General features: G+C 41.5%; 2 protein-coding genes and 1 long non-coding RNA gene across 3 annotated transcripts; 2 read left to right on the plus strand and 1 right to left on the minus strand.

Moving 5' to 3' along the window:
- Nucleotides 1–5,277: 5,277 nt before the first annotated feature.
- Nucleotides 5,278–9,041, minus strand: LOC117463338 (zona pellucida sperm-binding protein 1-like). The gene is made up of 8 exons (XM_034105530.2): nucleotides 7,712–9,041; nucleotides 7,411–7,598; nucleotides 7,220–7,317; nucleotides 6,816–6,973; nucleotides 6,541–6,733; nucleotides 6,283–6,445; nucleotides 6,093–6,168; nucleotides 5,278–5,439 (listed from the first exon to the last, which is right to left on the minus strand). Exons 1-8 carry the CDS (start codon nucleotides 8,979–8,981, stop codon nucleotides 5,360–5,362), a joined length of 2,226 nt encoding a protein of 741 aa, XP_033961421.1. The 5' UTR covers nucleotides 8,982–9,041; the 3' UTR covers nucleotides 5,278–5,359.
- A 1,665-nt stretch (nucleotides 9,042–10,706) lies between these two features.
- Nucleotides 10,707–13,150, plus strand: LOC117463340 (zona pellucida sperm-binding protein 3-like). The gene is made up of 8 exons (XM_034105531.2): nucleotides 10,707–11,197; nucleotides 11,326–11,444; nucleotides 11,633–11,736; nucleotides 11,837–12,014; nucleotides 12,105–12,222; nucleotides 12,331–12,413; nucleotides 12,658–12,803; nucleotides 12,904–13,150. Exons 1-8 carry the CDS (start codon nucleotides 10,760–10,762, stop codon nucleotides 12,966–12,968), a joined length of 1,251 nt encoding a protein of 416 aa, XP_033961422.1. The 5' UTR covers nucleotides 10,707–10,759; the 3' UTR covers nucleotides 12,969–13,150.
- A 9,016-nt stretch (nucleotides 13,151–22,166) lies between these two features.
- LOC139435763 (uncharacterized) lies at nucleotides 22,167–24,919 on the plus strand. The gene is made up of 3 exons (XR_011644976.1): nucleotides 22,167–22,354; nucleotides 24,509–24,615; nucleotides 24,786–24,919. It is a non-coding gene; the product is annotated as an uncharacterized lncRNA (long non-coding RNA).
- Nucleotides 24,920–25,281: the final 362 nt, after the last annotated feature.

The raw sequence follows: 25,281 nt of genomic DNA on the forward strand, positions 1-25,281 counted from the left end.
AAAACAAAAGTGTTGCCTTTATATTTTTGTTCAGTGTAACTGTGTCAGAAGTCAGTGGGAGACTGCTACATATCTAAAAGATAAAACATGTGCTCATAGACAAAAAGTGACAATAAACACTGTGCTGATTATCTATTGGCTGCTGAGGTCAACCCACCTGGAAGACTCAGCTATGAAGTCGTGGAGGGACTGGGACAAAGGTCAGTTATTAGACTGAAAAGGAAAATAGAGAGTGTCCTGTCCCAATGATTACATTCTTGTTAGCAACAAATATAAAACAATAACTGTATAGTTTCATTTATGTAACATATTGTTAGGTTTCCCGAGAAGTGACTGGAGATGAGAACCCGCTATGCAAGCACTAAAACTGAGACAGTGGTGAAGTGTCAAAAAAAGGCTTTATTTTGTCCACGACACTGACAAGGAGTTGACGAAGCACACGTAGAGGGAAGACGTGGAGCTGGGCTGACCAGGAGGGGAGGCTGGACGTGGCAGGCAGAGCGGCTGGTGTATGTGGATCTGGAACAGGAAAAACAAGCAGTACTGCAGATCCTCACACATATAATCATTTAGTTTACACACACACACACACACACACACACACACACACACACACACACACACACACGCACGCACGCACGCACGCACGCACGCACGCACGCACGCACGCACGCACGCACGCACGCACGCACGCACGCACGCACGCACGCACGCACGCACGCACGCACGCACGCACGCACACACACACACACACACACACACACACACACACACACACACACACACACACACACACACGTCTTTAGGTTTATGGTGCTTGTCCTTAAACGTCAGTATAACAGACCAACTTCCTAAAATCTACACAACATCAGATTAGTTTCAACATTATTGTCATTGCACAGAATGTTGAGTGAAGACAATGGAATAAGGGTATGCATGTGCTAGATACAGTGTGAGCAGTTGAACAGTATTTACAGTGGGTAAATTACAGCAAATGATATGCGATGACTCTGACCAAACAACATCTTGTTGACCCTTGGCTTAAGCAATAGTGATTGCATCATCGTGTTTCTACTTCCCCTCAAAATCAGTGTTTGACACTGACTGTAAAACTCTGAATCACGAGGGTGTGCATGTTCAATGATCCTCCTGCTAAGTTGTGATTTAAAAAAAGAGAAAAATATGATATTTATTGTATTGACGTTTTTGTCCTCGTACATGGGTATCTGCAAGAGTTATAACTGCCAATAGTTGTTTTTTGTGTGTATGTTGTATTTTATTTTAATTGTGATTATTTTTCAAACATTTTGAAAAAGATTCTGCTCCCTCACTGACACTGTTTTTCCTCATCTCTACTTACCCTAACTTTGAGGCTTTATTTATACATAATGCTTAATGCATCACAATATTGCTTTTATATTTATGTATATTTGATTCCTGTGCACCAACTCACCGTAGATTCTCCAGCTCAGCAGGCAGATCTATTTTCATCAGCTTCTTACATCCAAAGCAGATAGTTCTAGTCAAAGAAGGAGATACCAAGATATCCTTACTTGTCAATGGTCCCAAAGAGCCATGGGCTCTTTGTTAAAGGGCATGCTCATTTCAACAGGATTGGGAAGTTGATCTGTGCGCATGCGGGTATTCTGGAAAAACAGATAAAATAAAGATGATACCAATGCTTCCTCTACCTAGGGACCTAGCTCAAGTATTTTATGGATTTACATACTATCAATCAATCAATCAATCAATCAATCAATCAATCAATCAATCAATCAATCAATCAATCAATCAATCAATCAATCAATCAATGTTTATTTATATAGCCCAATATCACAAATGTTACATTTGTCTCAGTGGTCTTCACAGTGTGTACAGAATATCAGTATGACAATACGACACCCTCTGTCCTTAGACTCTCTGTCCTTAGACCCTCACATCGTACAAGGAAACACTTCCAAAGAAAACCCACAGTTTAAAGGGAAACATGGGAGAAACCTCAGGGAGAGCAACAGAGGAGGGATCCCTCTCCCAGGACGGACAGACGTGCAATAGATGCCGTGTGTAAATCGAAAAGATAATACATTTACAACATAGGTAGACCAAATGTTTGGAAATGCATGTGTCTATAATAAGAAGATGAATCTACGAGGATGTCAGCAATCTTGTGGGAGCCATCAGTGAAGTAGTATGATGAGAGTCAGGCAGGACCGCAGAGACTGGTTCAGCCACGACTCGAAGTCCAGGACTCAGATCCAGGACTCAGGATCCAGGACTCAGGACCACAGCAACAGGATTAGCCTCGACTCAGCATCCCGGCGTAGATATGGACACAAAAAAGAGATTTGGGGGAAGCTGGGTTAATCGGAACATGAGAGTACACAGGTACAAACAGACGGAAAGACGGAGTAAGGTGCCCCCCCCCAACATACTACTTACAAAGTAGAAGGAATGTGTTCAATATAAATTCAGATTAGATTTTAACCCTGAATGTTCAATACTTTAAAACATTATTTTGTTATGTGTGAATGTGTGGACGGTGTATGTGTGTGTGCATGTATTATACTGGAAAGTACTGTTCTAAGCGTCCCTGGGGAAAGATGCTGTACAGTTTTGGTCCTAAGGTTCGCCATCACAACACCAGGGAGTCCACTCCCTGTGTCACAGAAAGACGGACAGAAAGACAGACAGAAAGACAGTTTGATTACATTTTTGCTTTAGTTTATACTTCCAGGCAGACAATAATGATAGAAGAATGACTACAGAAATTATATTTTCCCCCATAGTAATTCAACAGCTGAACAGACCAACCTGTAAGATCATGGCACCATACACTCTGAGGAGCACGACGCGAGGTTCATCTAAGACAGCGGGCACATGGTCAGGCAAACAACACAGGTAGAGCAGATTACTCAGCCCCCCACTGCAAAACAAAAACAGCAGTGCTATCACATCAGGGCAAAGTTAATGTCATTACACATAGCGACAGTATATAGTAATTACACCACTACAACACGTGCAAACCAACTGTTTTGCTATCGTGTCTAAAGTGACTGATCACTTGCACTAAGGCTGCGGTTCAGTCTTTTTTGATTCCTAACTGAGCTAAATAACCTAAGTGGGAGCGAGGATAAGAGCTATTTATTACTCTGGACGATAAGGAAAGGAGCCTAACACTTCCTTTATTATCTCCATTAGCATAGAATACACTGTACCATCCTGTACGAAAAGAAAGCAGATATGTGTATTAAATTAACACATCTTTCACTGTTGTCCACATTTATAGAGCTTACATGAAACAACATCATGAGAAGCCACACTCCAATGTTTAGACGTGTCTATAGAAGTCTAGATCTATGTACAATTGTAGTTTTACCACAGCAGACCAAATTAAGTCCTGTTGGATTCTCCTTCACATATTTCCTTAACTTAACCCCTTTACGTTTTTCACTAAGGTTAATGAAATGTGGTTATGAAAAGGACCTGCTTTTTTTATTCGCAGCGGAATACTGTCCTTCCCTAACTGGCAGCTGGCTCAGCCTTAGTAGGCTACATCAGTGATTCTCAAATGGGGGTACGCGGACCCCTAGGGGTACGTTGGGGTACTGCAGGGGGTACGTGAGATTTAAAAAAGAATAAAAAAAGTGAATAAAAAAAATACCATGCATGATTACAAAAATAATCTTAGTACAATAAGTTAAATAGAAAACATAATTGTATATAAAATATTCCTAGAACCACCAAGCGGGTCCTCATATAAACATGTCAAATTTGTGTATTGTATTTTATAGTTTTGCATAATATATAATTGTGTTCATTGGTTTGTTAAACAGATATTACTTCAGTTGAAAAATCAGTTTAAATTGTTTTTCGTGATGTTATTTTTTTTCATGCATAAAATGAAAATATCCTTAGTTTGTTGTAATGCATGCATGAAGGAGGTAATACATCACACACTGAGGGAACATCACTATATTGGAATTATTTGTATAGGCTTTTTCGATCAAAAATGTTCGGGGTCGGTCAGGGGGTACTCGGCTGAGAAAATGTTTCAAAGGGGGTACACTACTGAAAAAAGTTTGAGAAGCACTGGGCTACATGGTGCACCTGTTGCTCAAATTGAGCCCTGTGCTGTTTTTCACCTTGTACATATATATTTTAGTGCACTCATATCACATTGTTTATATACTTAAAATAGCATAGTTTAATTGGATTTTGGGTAGTTAAAAACCAAAAAACAGGATTAGGATCATTTTGATATTCGATCAGATCAGGAAATCAATTCCAAGCTTTAATCTGGATCAAATCTTCAAAACGGGTAGTTCAAACCGACAACACAGGATTGGGGTCAGTTTGATCCCAAACAACTGGATTATCCTGATCCCACCAGAGGGGTGGATTTCCAGTGGATTACAAGAGCAAAATGTACTGTACCATTTATTGTTAAATATGTTTCAATTTAAATAAGATGGCAAAGTTTGTTTGTTTGAAATAATACACAATGTTTAGCCTTCATGGGAAATACATTCACCAAATTTTGATGACATAAATGTTTATGCTCATAAAAGTATCACAACAAAGATTGTCAATCACAAATGTAATTTAGATTAAAGAAAAAATATCTTCAACAAAAAGAAAGTCCATCATCTCTCATCACCTTTCAAAAGTAATTGCGGACAATAGATGTCTCTGCAATGTGGTCTCTTGTCTTCCTTGTATTATTTTTTATATTTTAATGTAGCCTTTGTTTCTGCTAACAGAGGTGTTGACCAGCTGGGGCAACAAGAAAATTGGCGTAATCGAGTGTGACTATTACAAAATAAATCATTATTATAGTAATATTGACAATAACAACCGACCGTCGGGGTAGCGTTTGCTTGGCATTTCCGGGTATATCTCCACTGGTTGGGCCATGTTAACAATACCGTGTAACTGTCACGTTGGAAGGGACGAAATCGTGACATCTTCAAGTCTCCCGGCATGGTAAATCGTCACATGTTCACGTCTTGTCGTGACACCGGGTTGCTTTTGATAGAGTTAAGCTTCCCACCTTAACTTTTTTTCTGTTGTCCTGCATTATTTTACAATGATTATTTTATAGTTTGTTTGTTTCTTTGCTTTGTATACATTGGTAATCTGTGCCTGTTTTGGTCAAACTGCAGATGTTTTGAGATGTGCTATGGAAATACATTTGCATTGCTTTGAAGTCATGTGTGTTGAGTCATATAGTCATAATATGCCATTGTCAATGTCAATTCATAAGACTCGAAAACATAGTTCAGCAATTGGGTATTTATTTGAAACTCAATCACTTTTCACAAAACATCAGAAAAGGAGACTTCATGATAATGTAATGTTGTTACGGAATGAAGACCAGCTCCTTACTGCTAACAACAGTGGTCTCTTCTCTGGAGGCTTTCTGGACAGACACGTCTCTCCCTGTGTAAAATACATTCCAATGGTCAGTTGCTGTCAGACTTGAGGTTGAAAAAGACACAAGATGACATCAGACATCATACGCCTTTGGTGAAAACATGTTCAGCTTTTTTGATTTTCAAATCATCTGCCATACACTTAAAAAACATGACTCTATAGTTTACTGTTTGTCACGAGTCTGCTTTATGTCTCCAGATTCAGAACTAAACATGGAGAAGCATCGTTAGTTATTGTGCTCCAAAAATCTGGAATAAACTCCCAGAAATGTGAAGGTCAGCTGCAACGCTTACTATTTGAATCCAGGCTAAAATACTTTCATTTTGCTGCTGCTTTTAATTGAACTATTCATATCTTACACTGCACTGTAACTTGTATGCATGTATTTCATACCTGTGTTATTCAATATTAGCTTGTTTTATGCTTAATTTAATCTCGATTATTTTAATGACTGTTTTTTAAAGCCATTTATAATGTGGTTCCACTACACTATTTCTTAATGCTATTAATGTTTTTCATTTTTGTAAAGCTTTGAATTGCCTTGTGTTGAAATGTGCTATATGAATAAACTTGCCTTGCATTGTTTTCATTTTACAGACTTCAGAGACAAATAAAATTGGTGGTTTAAATATTTTCACAGTGAATATTGTTATACTTACTGCTTCTGTAGCAATTAGGTTGACAACTGTCTCCGCCAGACGGTTGACACACGGCTGCATCACAGTGGATATACACCTGGTCAAAAGAAAATGTCATGTATTATTTGTAATTATGAATATATATATTACAAAAAACATATACAAACTAAACTTGACAAAAGCCTTTGTCTGAGATAGTTACATCTTATACCTTTTCGTTGAGAGGAATCAGAGCCTGTTGCTTTACATCTCCACCGGATACAAACGTGAACATCTTGAAAACAAAACGCCTGTGATGGGTTGGGTACATGAGTCCTGATGAAGCGTCCACAGGGACCAGAGCGGTCAGATAGCGGTCATCACGGTATGGGCAGCTATGGTAAAGAGAGTGAAACATAGGTTTTGAGTATAGCCTCGTAGAAAGTTTTATAAATGCCTATTTCCAAGTAAAATCAACATTCACTCTTACCCATCAATCAGCAAGTCCCATTGAGGGAGACTATGAGGGTGGGGACTCGTAGTTGCCCAGCATTTTCCAAGAGTCAATACAATGTTGGGATCAGTCCTCTCCAGAATACGGACTTCCACATACACAGAGTCTCTGAGAACCTTTGTGACGGGGTAGTCAGCGTCAACGTAAAAGGAGTTGTAGGCCACCTCTTCTGCTCAAGCAAAACAAATGTGGTTAGTGCACAGTCACTGCCGAATGAGACTGACAGCACACCATATGTCCTTTACACTAACCTTCCACACATCCCTTGACTGAACACTCTCCATTGGCCAGCACTAGCTCCACGCGCAGGGGTCCTGGAGCTGCCACTGGGGGTGGTGGAGGAAGTTTGCCAACCTCGATAACTAGAGCCTCAATTGCGGTGCCAATGTATCTACACTGGACACGCAGCCTGAGACAAGATATAAGGTCTATGTTAGTCAGTTAGTCAGAAAAGTATTGAAGTGCAGTTTGTCATATCACAATGAACTAACCCCAAACCATTGAAGAGAATTCAAGGTAAATTCACTGTATTCTATTGATACCACTGATTTGTCTGAATACTTGAGGCCTTAGCAGAGAATTAACTGAAGTAGCAACAGAAGTAGTAATCTTTCATGTTGTGACCACTCAGAGTTAAACAAATACAAATAAATACTCGTATTGACTGTCCCTGGTGATGGCTCCGTTGGGTCCAATAGCGACTTCATAAGAGGAGGACATCCGGTTCTCATAGATTATAACGCCAGGCTCCTCCTACAGTAGGTTGGCAGTATTTCAGTTTTAATTACTACCCAACGAAAAAGTATACTAATGACATTATACATTTAAATTAGTCAAAATCCTTACCTTATTCAGGACAGTGCCACAGGCAGTGACAGGGAACTGGTAGATGGCAAAGGCTGAATTAGTGTCAACAGGATTGCAGGCGTCGCCACCTCCAAGGAAGAAAACTGTCTCTAAATCGAGGTTGGGTAGGGTGGCGTCTTTGGCCACCACCACGATGATTTGACCATCCTTGGTGCACTGAAGGGTCACTGAAAACAACACAATTACAAGCAAAGACTATGGATCATGCTATACTCATTGAACTCATTGTAATTACTAGAGATATACATGTATTTCTTTGAGGAGTAAGAAAAACACTAACCAGATTTTCCATAATAGCACATGTGTCCACCATAGCAGCAGTTTATAGCTTCACAATGTTCAGTAGAGATTCCAGGAGCTCCACACGGTATCTTTTGATTGTCAGCAACTTCACAAGTTTGCTGAGGCTCGTGAGTAATCTTTGGATGTTTAGTATGCTGATCATGATGAGGCTGCGGAGGTTTTTTCCATTTAGGGGGAGTTGCTGGGTGCTGAGGCGGATGAGATGGGATCCATTTAGGGGGAGTTGCTGGGTGCTGAGGCGGATGAGATGGGATCCATTTAGGGGGAGTTGCTGGGTGCTGAGGCGGATGAGATGGGATCCATTTAGGGGGAGTTGCTGGGTGCTGAGGCGGATGAGATGGGATCCATTTAGGGGGAGTTGCTGGGTGCTGAGGCGGATGAGATGGGATCCATTTAGGGGGAGTTGCTGGGTGCTGAGGCGGATGAGATGGGATCCATTTAGGGGGAGTTGCTGGCGGCTGATGCCACACTGGCTGTTTATTCTGAAAATCATGATGAGGCTGATGAGGGTGCTGGGGCTGATGAGGGTGCTGGGGCTGATGAGGCGGATAAGGCTGATGAGGCAGATGAGGCAGATGAGGCTTATGAGGCTGATGAGGGTAATGAGGGTGATGAGGGTGATGAGGGTGATGAGGGTGATGGGGGTGATGAGGGTGATGGGGGTGATGAGGCGGATAAGGCTGATGAGGCAGATGAGGCTTATGAGGCTGATGAGGCTTATGAGGCTGATGAGGGTGCTGGGGCTGATGAGGGTGCTGGGGCTGATGAGGCGGCTGAGCCCACTGTGACTGTTTAGTATGCGGATCATGCTGCAGAGTCTGATGAGTCTTCTGAGGCTGCTGAGGTTGGTTCCATTTAGGGGGAGTTGCTGTCTGCTGAGGTGGGATCCATTTAGGTGGGGTTGTTGGATGCGGAGGTGGGCTCCATTTAGGTGGGGTTGTTGGCTGCTGAGACCACTGTTTAGAATGCGGATCATGCTGCTGAAGCTGCTGAGGTCCGTTCCATTTAGGTGGGGTTGTTGGATGCGGAGGTGGGCTCCATTTAGGTGGGGTTGTTGGATGCGGAGGTGGGCTCCATTTAGGTGGGGTTGTTGGATGCGGAGGTGGGCTCCATTTAGGTGGGGTTGTTGGATGCGGAGGTGGGCTCCATTTAGGGGGAGTTGTTGGCTGATGGGGATCCTTTCCATGTTGAGCATCAGCCAGACAGCCAAGCAGGGCAACTGCCAAAAAAGAAAAAATCAACTTCATTGCATTGGCTTCACAGTGAACTGATTCGAAAGGAACACCAACTACTGTGGAAATACAAAGGGTGCTATGCTGACTTTTATAAGGTTGGCCTAGTGGTAATGTTGACAATGAGGACTCACATCCTATTTGCTACCCATAACTTCCAATCACAAGCTCCAGTGACTGTGGTGTGTGGTGATGCACTAAAGAGATTAAATGGATTGCCAAACAAGACATTTCAGTGGACAAATAACATGAATTCTAGAGATATTGCATCGGAAGATAATAACAGCATACATGGTAGTAAACTCACTGTTGCATTAATATGAATATGTATTGATTAGTATTCAACCCATGCTTAAGAACCCCCTGATTGTCATTGAGCGTGAATGTCAGCATTTCCAGATTGTTTGTACAATACCAAAACAAAACCTTTCACAGAGTTTGTGTGACCTGCAATGTGCAGGTCATCATGTATTTGGGCAGCAGGGCTCGACTAAACAAATACTTCTTCCTGTCTTATTTGCCATTGATACAAACATTTAACTGAATTGAGGAGCATCCATAAACAACTATTATAGCATGCAGATATGTCAAATGTAAAGAAATGAGTTAAGTTAGTGGCGTGTGCATATACGTCAAGCATTTCAACATTCTCTAGATGGCTGGATTCATGTAACATATACTAACAATTTATATATTTATAACATTCATGTCTGAACATCTTATTTCATTGAAATACTAACACATTTTCTAAGAACTTAGCTGGGGAAATATTGTGGGATTGGCACACTTAGTATTTCCCGTCAAACATAGAAAATTGTACGCAGATTCAGATCAGTCTGTACTTGGTTGACATAACAATTCATTTTTCTTGGATAAGCTTTTTTTCTCACTGTTGCGGTAACGAAGATTTAGAGGTTGCATACAATTTTGTTGTCAATTTTGATTTTAATAATTTGTTTAATAGCTTTGCCATTTATAAAATATGGATTTGTTATATTTGAAATAATTTTCAAAAAAGAGGACGACAAAATGGAAAGCAAAGCAGATGAATAATTGGAGTTTATTGTAAATCACGTATCTGCAGGTTAAAATAAGGAAAAACATGTCATCACTTGACCTCTGTATTATTTTTCAATTTGGGGGTTCATCTAATTTTTCTCTCGCAGGAATATTTCATTTATAAACTCTTTTTACTTCTCAAGATCACCAATCTATTTGATCTCACAGTAAAGTTCATTTAGAAACATCAACCTGGAGTGGGACCATATTGATTTGCAGCTCTCCACAACATGTACTTTGGCAAAGATATTGAGTTTGACATTCCATGTTGAGGGAAGGTTGACCTAACCCAAGGTCAACATAACTGTTTGTCACCAAGACCTTTGGAACTTTCAAAAGTTACTTTCAAATGAAACCCTCCATATGGTAATATATTTGTTTCATTTGGCTGCATTACCATCACATTTGTGTCAGCACATCCACAGTTTTGTGTTCATAATACTATTTATTTATGCTGCTTGTATTTTTTCAGCATAGTATAACATGTTATGCATTAAAATAATAAATAATCCAAATCTAGTTGAAGATGCATCACCAGAGCTGTAGGCATTGCTTTCGTCAAAAGCAGCAATCATTTCATTGGCTTAGCAATCAGGTCTGATGGGGAATGGCCAACAGAACGGGCGGGAATGTTGTGGAAGCAAACATGACAACTTATTATAAAAGTAGGTGCACATGTCCATCTTCTTCACAGTACCTAGTGAACTGTGTAGATCACTTGCTGTTGTGAAGCGATGGTGATACAGTCCACTGTTGTGTGCCTTGTGGCACTGGCCTTGTTAGGCAGCTTATGTCATGCTCAATATGATGGTTACAAGCCGGCAACACCATACCAGAAGCCAGCAACGAGACAGGAGCCTGTCAAACAGCCTCAACAGATTAAGCAGACATATGAAAGACCTCTCACCTGGGTATACCCTGCTGACCCCACGCCTGACCCTGAAGTCGTGGTGCCTTTCGAGTTGAGATTTCCTGTTGCTGCTGCAAGTGTTGCTGTCGAGTGCAGAGAGAGTATTGCTCACGTGGAAGCCAAGAAGGACTTGTTTGGGATTGGCCAATTTATCAACCCTGCCGACATTACCCTGGGAAACTGTGCCCCTGTCGCAGAGGACAATGCTGCTCAAGTGTTGATTTTTGAGACAGAACTGCAAAACTGTCTTAGCACATTAACCGTAAGCTAAATACAAATGTCACTGAAATATAAATGAAAGAGTGCAATGATTATTATCTAAAAATATGGTAAACCAATATGTTCATGTATGATGCCATTTGTTTGTACTAATATACATTTTTCCACTAGGTGACAGAAGATCACCTTATCTACAGCTTCACTCTGAACTATGATCCCACACCTCTGGCCGATGCTCTTGTGGTGAGGACCAGCAGAGCTGCAGTAATTGTGGAATGCCACTACCCAAGGTATTAAGACCATTAGAGGTGTGGCAATGAACATACAAACATATAATAAATAACATAATATGACATTGAAATACTAACACATTTAATAACTCCAGTAACCATGGATCACCAAATCTGATTACCTGTGGAGGATGCATATTAGAAATGACTTTAAGCTGCATTTTAAGAAAACTTATTTCATCATTTAGGAAGCACAATGTGAGCAGCCTTGCTCTTGACCCCTTGTGGATCCCATTCTCTGCAGTTAAGGTATCAGAGGAATTCCTTTACTTCACCTTGAGACTCATGACTGGTGAGTTAAAAAACAGTTTATCTGCAGAATTAACCTTTTACAGAGCTTTGATTAGAAATGTATATTTTGCAACACTCATTTTAATTTTATGTTTGATCAGATGGCTGGCAAAACGAGAGACCAAGCTTCCAGTATTACCTGGGAGACATCATAAATATAGAGGCTGTTGTCAAGCAGTTCTTCCACGTGCCCCTCCGTGTCTATGTGGAGAGATGCGTAGCCACCATTGCACCTGACATGAACTCATTACCTTGCTATGTCTTCATTGAAAACAATGGGTGAGCTGGTTAATTTAAATTGATGTGTACAGTGACAATTGATTATCACAAACAGAAGTGTGTCCTCTAATGTGTTTTTTCTGCATGCAGGTGTTTGGTTGATGCAAGGATCACAGGCTCTAGCTCTAAGTTCATGCCTCGCACTGCAGAGAACAAGCTTCGGTTCCAGTTGGAGGCCTTCAGGTTCCAGAACGCTGAGAGTGGACTGGTGGGCATCTCCAAGACTGATTAAAAGATTCTGCTATACATCATAGGCAGGAAAAATACATATAATAATAACAACAACAACAACTTAACCACTGTCTTTTTCTAACAGCTCTACATTACATGCCACCTGAAAGCTACATCCACTTTATGTCCCATCGATGCTGAACATAGAGCTTGTTCCTTCATCAATGGGTGAGTCTGGGCTTCCTCGAAAATGTGTCATTGGAGTATTGATACATTATTAATTCTTCTTCTTCTTCTTCTTCTTCTTCTTCTTCTTCTTCTTCTTCTTCTTCTTCTTCTTCTTCTTCTTCTTCTTCTTCTTCTTCTTCTTCTTCTTCTTCTTCTTCTTCTTCTTCTTCTTCTTCTTCTTCTTCTTCTTCTTCTTCTTCTTCTTCTTCTTCTTCTTCTTCTTCTTCTTCTTCTTCCCTCCTAGGTGGAAAGAGGCCAGCGGACAGGATCCAGCTTGTGCCTCCTGTGCAACTGGTGAATTTGGAGGAAATCCAGCAGTTGGGACTGTCGCCAACACCGTTCAGACTCATGGAAGGAAGATCCGTGATGTGTCCCAAAGTGAAAGTAACGGTATGGTATATTGCATGCATTCCTAGTGAATGTGTGCCTTAGTTGTAAGACAACCCCAGCAGTGCAAAACGTGACACGTGTCTTCTGTCTTTCTTTCTAGTTTTCGAATGGGAAGGTGATGTCACCCTGGGCCCCATCCCCATTGGAGAGAGGGTTATCGCTTAACTACATTTCCTGCCACAGCTATGACCATGAAAATAAACATTCTCAATGGTTAATAACTGTCTTTATGTTTTTCATTTTCTTTCTTGTTGATAATTCAGCTTAACCAAGAAATTAACCCATAGTTACTACTTTGTGTTAACAGAATTTGACATACAAAACATAATAAAGGTGTAAGAAACAGATGGAAGTGTAACTTGCTTTTAAATGCTTTTAAATCCTCTGTTAAATGCTAAATGTTCAGTTCATACAGTAGACTAGCAACTTTTAAGCTGCACACTGGGAAGAGGGACTATGATTTCTGAGTTAACATCATAAAGTTAACTGATTTAATAAATGCGAATACAATTTGGTAAAAATAAAAGTTTCCTTCCATTAGATCACTATGGTGCACAATAACTTGTAGTCAAGTACAAGGACAATACAAAGGCATCCTGTGTGTAAACGTTTACTGCCCCCGTGTGCAACAGATTGTAAACTGCAGCTTAGCTTAAAAAGGGAGCAAAACTGAAACGTTCAGATCACCTTAAAGCTTCCTCAATGTCTATATTTAATGTATTCATTTAGTCATAGCGTTATCTGGAGAAATTAACCATATTATGTATGCCTTATAATGATAATTAGAGCCTAGTAAAGATAATTTGCATTTGAGATACATGTTCGATGTGCGTTAAGACCTTCCATAATACCCTTTGTTGTTTGAGAAAACATTTAGTATTTCAACAGTCTATTTATATGTAGCCTAGCACCTGTTTCGTTTGACCTTTTAAGAAATGTTTTTCTTCAATTTTTGAGGCACTTTGTTTTCATGTCCGGATATTTCAACAATTCTTCTTTAAATGTTGCCATTGCCATTTTTGGTTAATGTTCTGTTCTGTCCTATACAGATAGGACTTGCCATTTTTCCCCCTCTTTCTCGCAGGGGTTGATTTAGAAAAATATTCATGGGGTGGCAAGAGGGTGGCAGGAGATTTTGAGGGGTGGCATTCCCTGGCAGAAGTATGCTGATTTAATCGCAGTTATATCAATCGATGTTAACTTGGAAAGGTACAATATTAATACTTTAAGTCAATAACATTAGGTGACATTATTGTGGCACAACAGTACTGCTGCAATAAGTACATTAATTAACTATCATGTATCAAAATTCAAAAGATGCAAAGGAACAGTTCAGCGCCCCACAACTTTACTGCAAACAGTTACAACCTTGACTTTATATCAGAAAGAACAAACACTAACCCTTGTGTGGTGTTCGGGTCAAATTGACCCGATTTCCATTTTCAATGAATACAAAAAAATATAAGGATATTTTCGTTTAACCTGAAACTCATTGGCCGGGCCTTATTTATTGTGAAGGACATGTGGAATTGTTTTTATTTTTTTCCACTTACCAGGACAGACAGACAGAGAAAAACACACAGAAACACACAAACTAAAGACACACACAGAAACTAAAGACACACACACACACACACACACACACACACACACACACACACACACACACACACACCACACACACACACACACACACACACACACACACACACACACACACACACACACACACACACACACACACACACACACACACACACACACACACACACACACACACACACACACACACACACACACACACACACACACACACACACACACACACACACACACACACAATTGTATGCATAGAGAAGCTGTTTGATCCTGTTTTCCCTCGACCCTTTGTAGTGTGTACACAAAACTATCCAAGAACATTATAAACATTTTACATTTTCTCGCACTGTCCCCCTCGCACCTGCACGCCAGAGGAGGGACTAAGCAGAGACATAACCTCACATTACAGTGTAGTGCAGAACTACAATTATCTACCAGCAAAATGGCCAAAAGATATTCTGCTCAGAGAGTGGAATGCATTAGAAGAACACGGTGAAGTGGGACAGGAAGACATTTCTGAAGATGAGGATAATGTGGAGGTAAACTCAGAATTTGACAGCGAATTGGAAGATGAACTTGACTCAGAGCCAGCTGCTGGAAGACCCCCACAGCCAGCCGCAAGAAGACCCCCACAGCCAGCTGTGAGGTCTGTGGACCCTCAAAGGACTCCAAGACACAGACTACATGCAGCAACAAGTACATCTGTGCTATACACACGAAGAAGTTCTGTACATCATGTGTTTCCTAAACGGACTTGCCCATTGACTCACATGATGTTCTGCAGCGTCACTTCATCAATATATTTTTCGGATATACTGTATTTTATGAATAGTGACTGTTAATTGTTTTTATTTGCTTTGTGTTTATATCTGTTCTATGTAATTTATATGGATGTTTCATTCTCTCTATATTTCACAGCCAAATACTTTTGGATGTGTGGTTCTTGTGTTCCAATTGCTGATGAATTGCTTTATTTCTTTCAGGGCTTTGATTATTATATGACAGATTAAAAATAATAAACATTAATGAAAAAACGTTTCATTTACATGGGTTCTAGAAAAGCATGAGAAAAATGTAAACCTAGTTTTTATTACAGTGTATTTTTTTTTAACATAAATTACATTTTTATCACAAAAAACGATGGACACTTCCATTGTTAAATTTGATCTAGCAAAGAGTATTTTAATCATATATTTCATTTATATTGTTGGGGAATGAGTTAAAGACAATATATATATATTAGGGCTGTCAAACGATTACAAATTTTAATCAGATTAATCACAGTTTAAAAAATAATTAATCATGATTAATCACCATTCGAACTAGCCTAAAATGCCATTTATTTATGTATATTGTTGGGAATGGAAAGATAAATGAAAGAAGGCGGATATATCCATTTAACATACAGTATCTATGTTTATTATAACATTGTTCTGTGTGTCAAAATGAAAGACAGCCCACACACCTATCAATCATCAAACCGTGGGGTCATAATTAATTACGTGTTGATATCAACGGGGGAGTAGCAAGGCCGGATTAGTACCTCCAGGGGCCCCTGGGCACTGAGCGCTCATGGGCCCCCAACCCACGTACCAACAAGTAACACCATGCCTACCCAATCCTACCAATATTTAAAATGTCCAGTCAATCTGGCATGTCAAATCTCACACCTATTTGTCAAAAGCAGGGTCCTGAGAGACACAGGGAACTTCCGATGAACTCGAACCTTCACCCTGCTCTGTGACGTCCTCGTCAGGCTCGTCTTCATCTTTTTCCTCCTCTTCTACCCGCTGCTGCGTTAGCATGCTAGGTTCAAGGCTAACATTGCTCGCTAGCTCAACAACATCCTCGATGACCGCCGCCACTGTTCCTTGTGGTTGTTGCTGGCCTATTTCGTCACTTTTTGCTTTTTTGAAAAAGCAATTTATTGTTGGCAAATTTTTTCATGCAGCCGCCACTCTCTCTTCTTTTTCTTTCTTTTCGCAGCCCCGCTGGGCGTTTGACTACCGGCACCATCCATTTTTTCTGCTCACGTGACATGAGTGAGGGTGGGGCTGTGAGTAGGCTATACACCGCCGCCGCGTAGTAATAAAGTTGAGCGCATACATAGTGAGACCTACAGTACAGAGACCGTTTAGCAAATATATTAATTTGACCCTATAGAAAAGCTGTGTTATTTATAGCGAAGAGTGAGTGTCATTTAAAACAATCTATGATGAGTGAGGTTGTGCCCGACATTTTTTTTTTTTAAAATACATTTTTTTTATTTTTTAATCTTGTCACTGAGGGCCCTCTTTGCTCAAGGGCCCCTGGGCACTTGCCCAGGTTGCCCATATGGTTAATCCGGCCTTGGGGAGTAGGCTACTTCAGGAAAGTCGACAGAGGGGGAGGGCTAGTGGAGTACTAGTTCGTGACCACAGAGTGTGAACGTTGTGATCAGCTGTTTTAGCGCAGTTCTCCAGTGAAGGGGGGGGGGGAGTCTCCCTCCGCAGCCGGTTGGCGTAGTTTTGGCACAATTCCGTTGTACAGACCAACGTTAACAGCAGCCCTGTCTGTGCACATGGAGACCAACTCTGTCGTCCGGTGATCTAACCGCCTTCTGGAAAAGCTTCACAAGTACGTCGGTACGCAAATGCGCTTTGTGACACAAGTGACGGTACGTATTTCAGATTACATAACTTGCGTACCAGTTATGTGCACCCCTGTACTAAAGCAAAAGTATTCTCCGTCGGGACTTCCTGCAACAACACCACGCCGTTATCAAAGATGTTCTATTGAGAAGACGATCACTACGTAACAAAAGTTTTCAAAACCGTGGCTGCTGAAATCAATCTTACTAACTGCTGTCTGTGCAATTTACTCCGCGCGAGTTGGCAGACTTTATTTTGCTTACTTTAACATCATTTTTCATGGTGGGGCTAAGCCATTTATTGGTATGGGTGTAGCCTACCCCAGCCATACCCTGGCGCTGCCACTGGTGGCACGTATGGGGCGGGCCATTCTGCACATGCGTTAAATGCGTTAAATATTTTAACGCAATTAATTCAAAAAATTAATTACCGCCGTTAACGCGATAATTTTGACAGCACTAATATATATATAAGGAATTGTGCATGTTGAATTTAGTTCTGTATTCTTTTTAAACCCTGAAATATGTTACTAAAGGGTGCGAAATGTGAACATAACACAAGTTAAATAAGTGACTAACTGCACGTGTATTCAGCTAAAACATATACATCGCCAGGGCCGCCCCTGGCCAACTTGGTGCCCCAAGCGACATTGTGAGATGAGGCCCCCCCCAACCGACAGGAGTGACATTTTTTTTTTTGAAAACAAAGTAGGCTACTTTGCAAATATAATTCCTGTTTATTATTATTATTATCAACACAGTTACTTTTTTATACAGTGAGGTAAATGGTAAATGTGCATGTATTTCGTTCAGTATGCATTTACAGGTGAATACGTCTGCATTTCCTGCCAAATACTAGCCTCAAAAAGATTAAAATATAATTAATGCAAATAAACTACTTCTAATAATAATAATAATAATAATAATAATAATAATCATAATCAATTCAATAATATAAATACTATATTATTTTATTATAATATAGTTGTAATATAGTCAAGACAAAACATGCTTATGACATGCTCAAAAACTGATATTTCTTAAATCTGTATTCAAACGTAGTTCCCTCTGTCAGCAATGTATCAACAACTACACACACATTTCTATCAGTATTTCTCTGTGTTGTGGTTGACATGATGATGACTGTTAGGAGTTAAGGGGAGAGGCTGAGCATCACCATGAAATGTGCAAATTGACATAAAATGAATAAGAGGGGAACAAATGCTCCATGTTTTTTAAGCTGTAAACTTTAACTGTTATGTAAGCCAACTAGACAGGCAGTGTATCACTCTTCCTCCTGTACATTAGCAGATAATAGGCATCACTACTTGAATGAATGTTAAATAAAGAATGCTGGAAATAACTGCATCTCCATTAGCCTGTACTCTGCAGAGACTGCCTTCTTCATGTCGTGAATTGCAGCTGATGTTTTAATATGGCAATTGGCAATTTGACTTATACAACATTTGCAAGTTGTACATTTGACTCATACAATAACACACCTTCGAGTGATGCTCTAGTTTCTTCATGTTTTGTTTTTTTCCCCTCTTGCTTGCGCCGGACTGAAACTAGGCTTGTTTGAGACAAGCAAAACCTGCGCAGACCTGCGCAGTTGCGATCAACGTCTTGCTAGTGCGTTGCATGATGGTTAGTCATTTTGTCCGACTTGCTCTGGAGGCTCGCCCACATGAGACTTTGAAATCTCGCGGGACAAAGACGCCCGCAGCCTTGAGAGCGAGGCGAGGCGGCGCAGTTGCTCTCCACGAGCTGCGGAAGCGAAATGCTTGATGGGAAACGGCTCGCTGGTATCTCGAGCTGAGCGCTCATTGGTGGTTTTTACCACGTGCTGCTGATGAAACTCTCCAATTGGTTGGCAAAAGTTTGTTGTTGTTTTGTGTCAGTTTTACGTCACCACATCCATTCCCATTTTTCATCATTGTTCCACAATGTTTATCATCATGAAATTAATATCTATATATTTTATACTACTGCTTACCGTTTTCATACTTTATATATCTTAGCATATTCATACACACTGTTCATACTGCTCACAGGCTGATATCTAGTGTATTCATACCCCACTGTTTATTCATCATTCAATTCATTCTATATGTTATTCTGTAGATTGTGTACATTACTTTCCACTTCACTGCTTGTTGCACCTGGTTAGAAGCTAAACTGCATTTCGTTGTCTCAGTACCTGTAATATGTGCAATAACAATAAAGTTTCTCTTTAAGTTAAACCAAATCATTAAAATAAAATCTAATGTAATGATTTGGTTTAACCTTATTTATTGAATACATCATTTAAAATGGCAAGATTAAATCAAATTACATCCATGTTGTACACATCATAAAGCTTAAAGTGGCAGCTAAAGAATTAACACAGCAGCAGGTCTGTTCAATTCATGCTCATGAAGCTTCATGTGTGCGGATCTGAAGGGACTGATCATTTGTAGCCTGTCCACCTAGGGCCGGATTAACCATATGGGCAACCTGGGCAAGTGCCCAGGGGCCCTTGAGCAAAGAGGGCCCTCAGTGACAAGATTTAAAAAAATTATTATTATTTTATTTTTTTCGGGCACAACCTCACTCATCATACATTGTTTTTAAATGACACTCACTCTTCGCTATAAATAACACAGCTTTTCTATAGGGTCAAATTAATATATTTTCTAAACCGTCTCTGTACTGTAGGTCTCACTATGTATGCGCTCAAATGTATTACTACTCGGCGGCAGTGTATAGCTGAATCACAGCCCCACCCTCACTCATGTCACATTTTGTCACGTGAGCAGAAAAAATGGATGGTGCCGGTAGCCAAACGCCCAGCGGGGCTGCGAAAAGAAAGAAAAAGAAGAGAGAGTGGCGGCTGCATTAAAAAATGTGCCAACAATAAATAGCTTTTTCAAAAAAGCAAAAAGTGACGAAATAGGCCAGCAACAACCACAAGGAACAGTGGCGGCGGTCACGGAGGATGTTGTTGAGCTAGCGAGCAATGTTAGCCTTGAACCTAGCATGCTAACGCAGCAGCGAGTAGAAGAGGAAGATAAAGATGAAGACGAGCCTGACGAGGACGTCACAGAGCAGGGTGAAGGTTCGAGTTCATCAGAAGTTCCCTGTGTCTCTCAGGACACGGCACAATGGAGATTAATTGCTGGAAATGTCCGGGAGGAGACTTTGATGAAAGAGGTTTCATACTTTCATAATCGGGCAACGAAGTATCCAGCATCTCGGAGGGAGACCGATGCTAGCGGCCGGACACGCTCACTGACACTGACCAATGATATGCTGACCAGACAGCTTCACAATGGAGAAATCATTCAACGCGATTGGATTATTTATTCTCCATCTATCGGAGCAATTTATTGTTTTTCCTGCAAACTTGTATCCACTCACAGCCACAGTAATGCATTTGTTCTCGGCTTTAGTGATTGGAAGCATCCCGAGAGGATAACGGAACATGAGACGAGTGGTGAGCACAGAAAATGCATACTTTCACTTATGCATCGCACTAAACTCATGGGCACTGTGGATGCTTTTCTAGGGATGCAGGTCGACACAGAAAGTCAGTACTGGAAGGATGTATTGAGACGTGTAGTTGCGGTGATTAAATTCTTGAGTGAGAGGGGGCTTCCTTTCCGGGGAAATGACAAACTTTTAGGATCCGCACATAACGGGAACTACCTGGGAATCCTGGAGCTGCTCGCGCAGTTTGATCCATTTTTAAAGGATCATTTGCAGAAGTTTGGCCAGAAGGGACGTGGTAGGACTTCATACTTGTCATCAACTATCTGTGAGGAGTTTATTGGTTTGATGGGTGACAGAACAAAGGAAGCAATAGCAACAGAACTACAGCGAGCAAGGTATTTCTCTGTCATCGTAGATTCTACACCTGACATGTCTCACGTCGACCAATTAACTTTCGTTTTCCGATTTGTGAGTGAAAAAGGAAAAGTCATTGAGAGATTTATTGGATTTGAACCCATTCACAGTCACACTGGGTCAAGTCTGGCTGACTGCGTGATGAAGATGGCCATTGATATGGGGCTGGACCTCTCAAACTGCCGTGGCCAGGCTTATGACAACGCATCCAACATGTCAGGAAAATATAATGGGCTGCAAGCTCATCTCAAGAAAAGCAACCCACTCATACATTACATTCCGTGCGCAGCACACTCCTTGAATTTGGTTGGTGTCAACTGTGTTGAAAGTAGTTGTCGTGAAGCAAGCCAGTTTTTTGATATACTTCAAGCACTTTATGCTTTTTGCTCTGCTTCTACCCACCGATGGAATAAAGTGTTCACTGAAAACATCACACTGAAGCTAAAATATCTCTCCTGTACAAGATGGAGCTGCAGAGGAGACTCCACAAAAGCTCTTTGTGAGAATTACACTGCAATAAGAGGGGCTTTACAAATGTTGGCGGCTGATGACGAAGAGCGCCAGGACACACGGCGAGAGGCCTCTGCGCTGTGTGGCAAACTTGGGAAACTAGAGACTGCTCTGCTGACAATATTTTGGGACACTGTACTGCACCAATTCAAGCTTATGAGCACTAGCTTGCAAAAGAAAGACATTGACCTAATGACAGCTGTGCGACTTTTGGAATCGCTGCGCACTTATGTTGCATCACTACGAGGGACATTTTCGGACTTTGAGACATCTGCCCGGGCCGTCACCGGCGTGAAACAGACATACCAGCACGAGACTCACCGTGTTGGTAAAAGACGAGTATTTGATGACGAGACAGTGGAGCACGAGGTGGTACTGACTGGCAGTACACAATTCCAGGTTGAGACATTCAATGTAATTATTGACAGGTTGCTCTCAGGACTTAGCAAACGCCTGGATGCATACAAAGTCATAAATGATCACTTTGGAGTCCTATTTGACATGTGCTGTGATGACACTGATCTCCGCAGACGGGCCAATATTCTCTCCTCATCATATCCTACTGACTTGGATAAGTCATTAGGAGGTGAGCTGATCCAGTTTAGGGCTTTTGTCAGCACAGAGCCAGATAAAACTCCTACAAACAGACTGCAGGTGGTGCTAAAACATGGACTACAGACAACATTCCCCAATGTTTTTGTTGCGCTCAGGATTTTTCTCACACTACCTGTAACCAACTGCGAGGGTGAGAGGTCCTTTTCACAGCTTAAACACATCAAAAATGAACTTAGGGACAACCATGGCTCAGAAGAGACTTTCAGCCCTTTCTTTGATGGCCATCGAGTCTGATCTTGTGAGGGATCTGGATTTTGATGACCTAATCACAGACTTTTCAAAGAGAAAGGCAAGGAAGAAACACTTCTAAAAGGTAAGATCCACTGTCTCTCATACACTCATTCATTCACTCTCTCTCCCTCCCTCTCACACACACACACACACACACACACACACACACACACACACACACACACACACACACACACACACACACACACACACACACACACACACACACACACACACACACACACACACACACACACACACACACACACACACACACACACACACACACACACACACACACACACACACACACACACACACACACACACACACACACTATCTTCCATCACTCTTAGTTGAGCAACCACACCATTTCACTACATATTATACTTTTGTACCTCTCAATGTTTGTAACTAATAAAAACTCATCGTGTACGTGTACAGCCAGCCAGTCATATTTTGGCATTAAGTCGGGTGCTACTCTGAGGTTTTGAGTGATATTACCTAGGTATTCCTGAGCCATACACTGTCTTGGAATCTTATCCATTGTATTTTGTCTTGTGATGTTTGACTAAAAGGGCAAAAGGCTAGACCTACTTTGGTTGAACTATGTGGCTGCGTCCCTGCTTTTGACAAATAGGTGTGCGATTTGACATGCCAGATTGACTGAAAATTCTAAATATTGGTCATGTTGGTAGGATTGGGTAGGCGTGGTGTTACTTGTTGGGTTGGGGGGGGGGGGGCCATGAGCGCTCAGTGCCCAGGGGCCCCTGCAGGTACTAATCCGGCCCTGTGTCCACCTATCAGTTTTGCAAACATTAAGAGGGAGGAGCATTTCTAATTATGGAACCCAGTCACTGGTGTGGTTCATCATCATGACTGAATTAACAAACCTATATAAAGCAATGGAGATCACCTTTGTCTACAGTGGGTAAAATGGAATTTCCGCCATTGCAAACCCAGCCAGTCAAGCCGACTCCGAGTCCGAGCTGTCCGACTTAAGACGAGCTTTTTGACACCTCCCCCGGCTGCGATCGGCTACTCTCGTCTACTTTCGAGGCGAGCCGCAATGTGTCTCAAACAAGCCTACTGTCTTTTCACCGACATCTCTTCACCTGCACTAGTGGCTGTATCCAGTGTGCGAACTATACCACGGTCACCGGGGGAGCCGGGATTTTTTTTTTTTGCGGGGGGGGGGGGGGGGGGGGGTAAATGCTGATCCGCGCATTAATAGCAACAGCACAGACATAGGCCTATTATAAAGAGAACAGCTGTTGCACGCGGGGTGGTGCCACAGGTTTACATTTACATGAAACGTCCCGATGGATCATGTTCATGTCAACAGATTTCCCGAGCATGTATGGGCTACGCAAACTTCAATCAACTTGATGTAACCAATGTAACGTTTGACTGTTTAATTAAATCAACTTAAAATGTCTCAAAAATGTGATCCACTCACTCCACTGTTGGCTGGTCCAGCCAGCCGGCGGCCGCGGGACCACCGCAGCAACTTCGCCCCCCCCCCATCTCGAGCAGCAGGCAGGGAGGAAGAGGAAGAACAGGTGGGGTGGTCATCAGCAGCATCATCATCATCTTCTTCCACATCTCCTTCGACCTCTACTATGGTAGTTGTAGTCATCAAGTTAGCTTCTCTTGGCTCGTCTTCTTGTGTCTCTTCAGCCCCCAAGTTAACGTTAGCTGTCAAGTTAGCACTAGCACTGACCTTAGCTCCCTCCTCTCTCGGTTCTGTTGTAGCAGCAGTCACAACGTACGATGTGCTACCACCAGCTACATTCGGTTGGTCTTCTTGATCAGGTTGTTTGGCCGTCTTTTTAAAGAAATTGCCCAAGGTACGTTTTTTTTTTCTTTTCGACATGTCAGCAGCAGCAACAATGCCTGGTAAACATGCAGTGCCAACTAAACGAGCTTGTGAGTGAGTGGGTAGTGGGTGGAGCTGCGGGCAGCGTGCAAGCAGGCGACACTTTTTTCATGAATCATAAACTCTAAATATAATTTTATTTCACTTATTTTACACCTTTGAAAAAAAAACATGCCCAAAATGGAATTTATTTGGTCATCATATCAGTATTTTAGAGAGCTCCCCCCAAATTTCACAAACCATGTTCCCAGGGGAGCTCATGTCACCACTAGGGGAGCTATAGCTCCCCCTGCACAGAGCCATTTAATAGAAGAGTTACGACATCTCCGTTCACTCCAATGGACCACTTTTTTACAGCAATGGCGGATCGTGGAGCCTCTCAATCGTTCCCCGGAAGTTAGCGCCAAGGCTAGCAGAGCTGTGGAGTTGCAGCATAATACACCGTTCGTGACAGACTTTTAAAGGTAAGAAGAAGTTTAAAGATGTATATTGCGGATATTATCAGTACATCTGATTCAAATGAACATGTGTATTAAAGGATGTCAGTGGATTATCCCTAAATTAGTAGATTTAGGGAATGTGTGCTATATAGGTGTGTATAACCCTTTCTCCTGTCTGTTGCTCCCTCTCTCAGCACAAGAACCAGAGGGGGGTTCAATGGAGCCTGAATACCTGCACTGAGACCCTCACCCTGCACCCTGAGTCTCAACTCTCAGTGTTTTTCAAGCCTTAACCTGTTTTTTTGTATTAAACAAAACATTAAGCTTTCCCAATGGTGTGGTTTTCGTTTTGTGAAAAAGTGCAAATGCAGTGTTTGTATATAAATCACATATTTTGTTGCTGTTGGTCGTGAAATTGCTCCTGCTGACTTGAGCCAGCCATTTTTTCCTCCGCTCTGTGTCAGTGGGGAAGCCGTACATTTGTACTCCTTTCTCTGAGCGATTTGAGCATCCCCAGGCAGCACATCAAACCATGGTGGCGACTAGGAGGCAGCACATCAAACCATGGTGGCGACTAGGAGGCAGCACAGCAAACCATGGTGGCGACTAGGAGGCAGCACAGCAAACCAGGACAACACGGAGGAAAAGGCACCGACAAACTGCATGATATGCTATTCAATGTTTATTGAA

Source organism: Pseudochaenichthys georgianus, chromosome 18 (assembly GCF_902827115.2).
Source record: "Pseudochaenichthys georgianus chromosome 18, fPseGeo1.2, whole genome shotgun sequence".
In the NCBI taxonomy this organism is placed as follows: Eukaryota; Metazoa; Chordata; class Actinopteri; order Perciformes; family Channichthyidae; genus Pseudochaenichthys; species Pseudochaenichthys georgianus.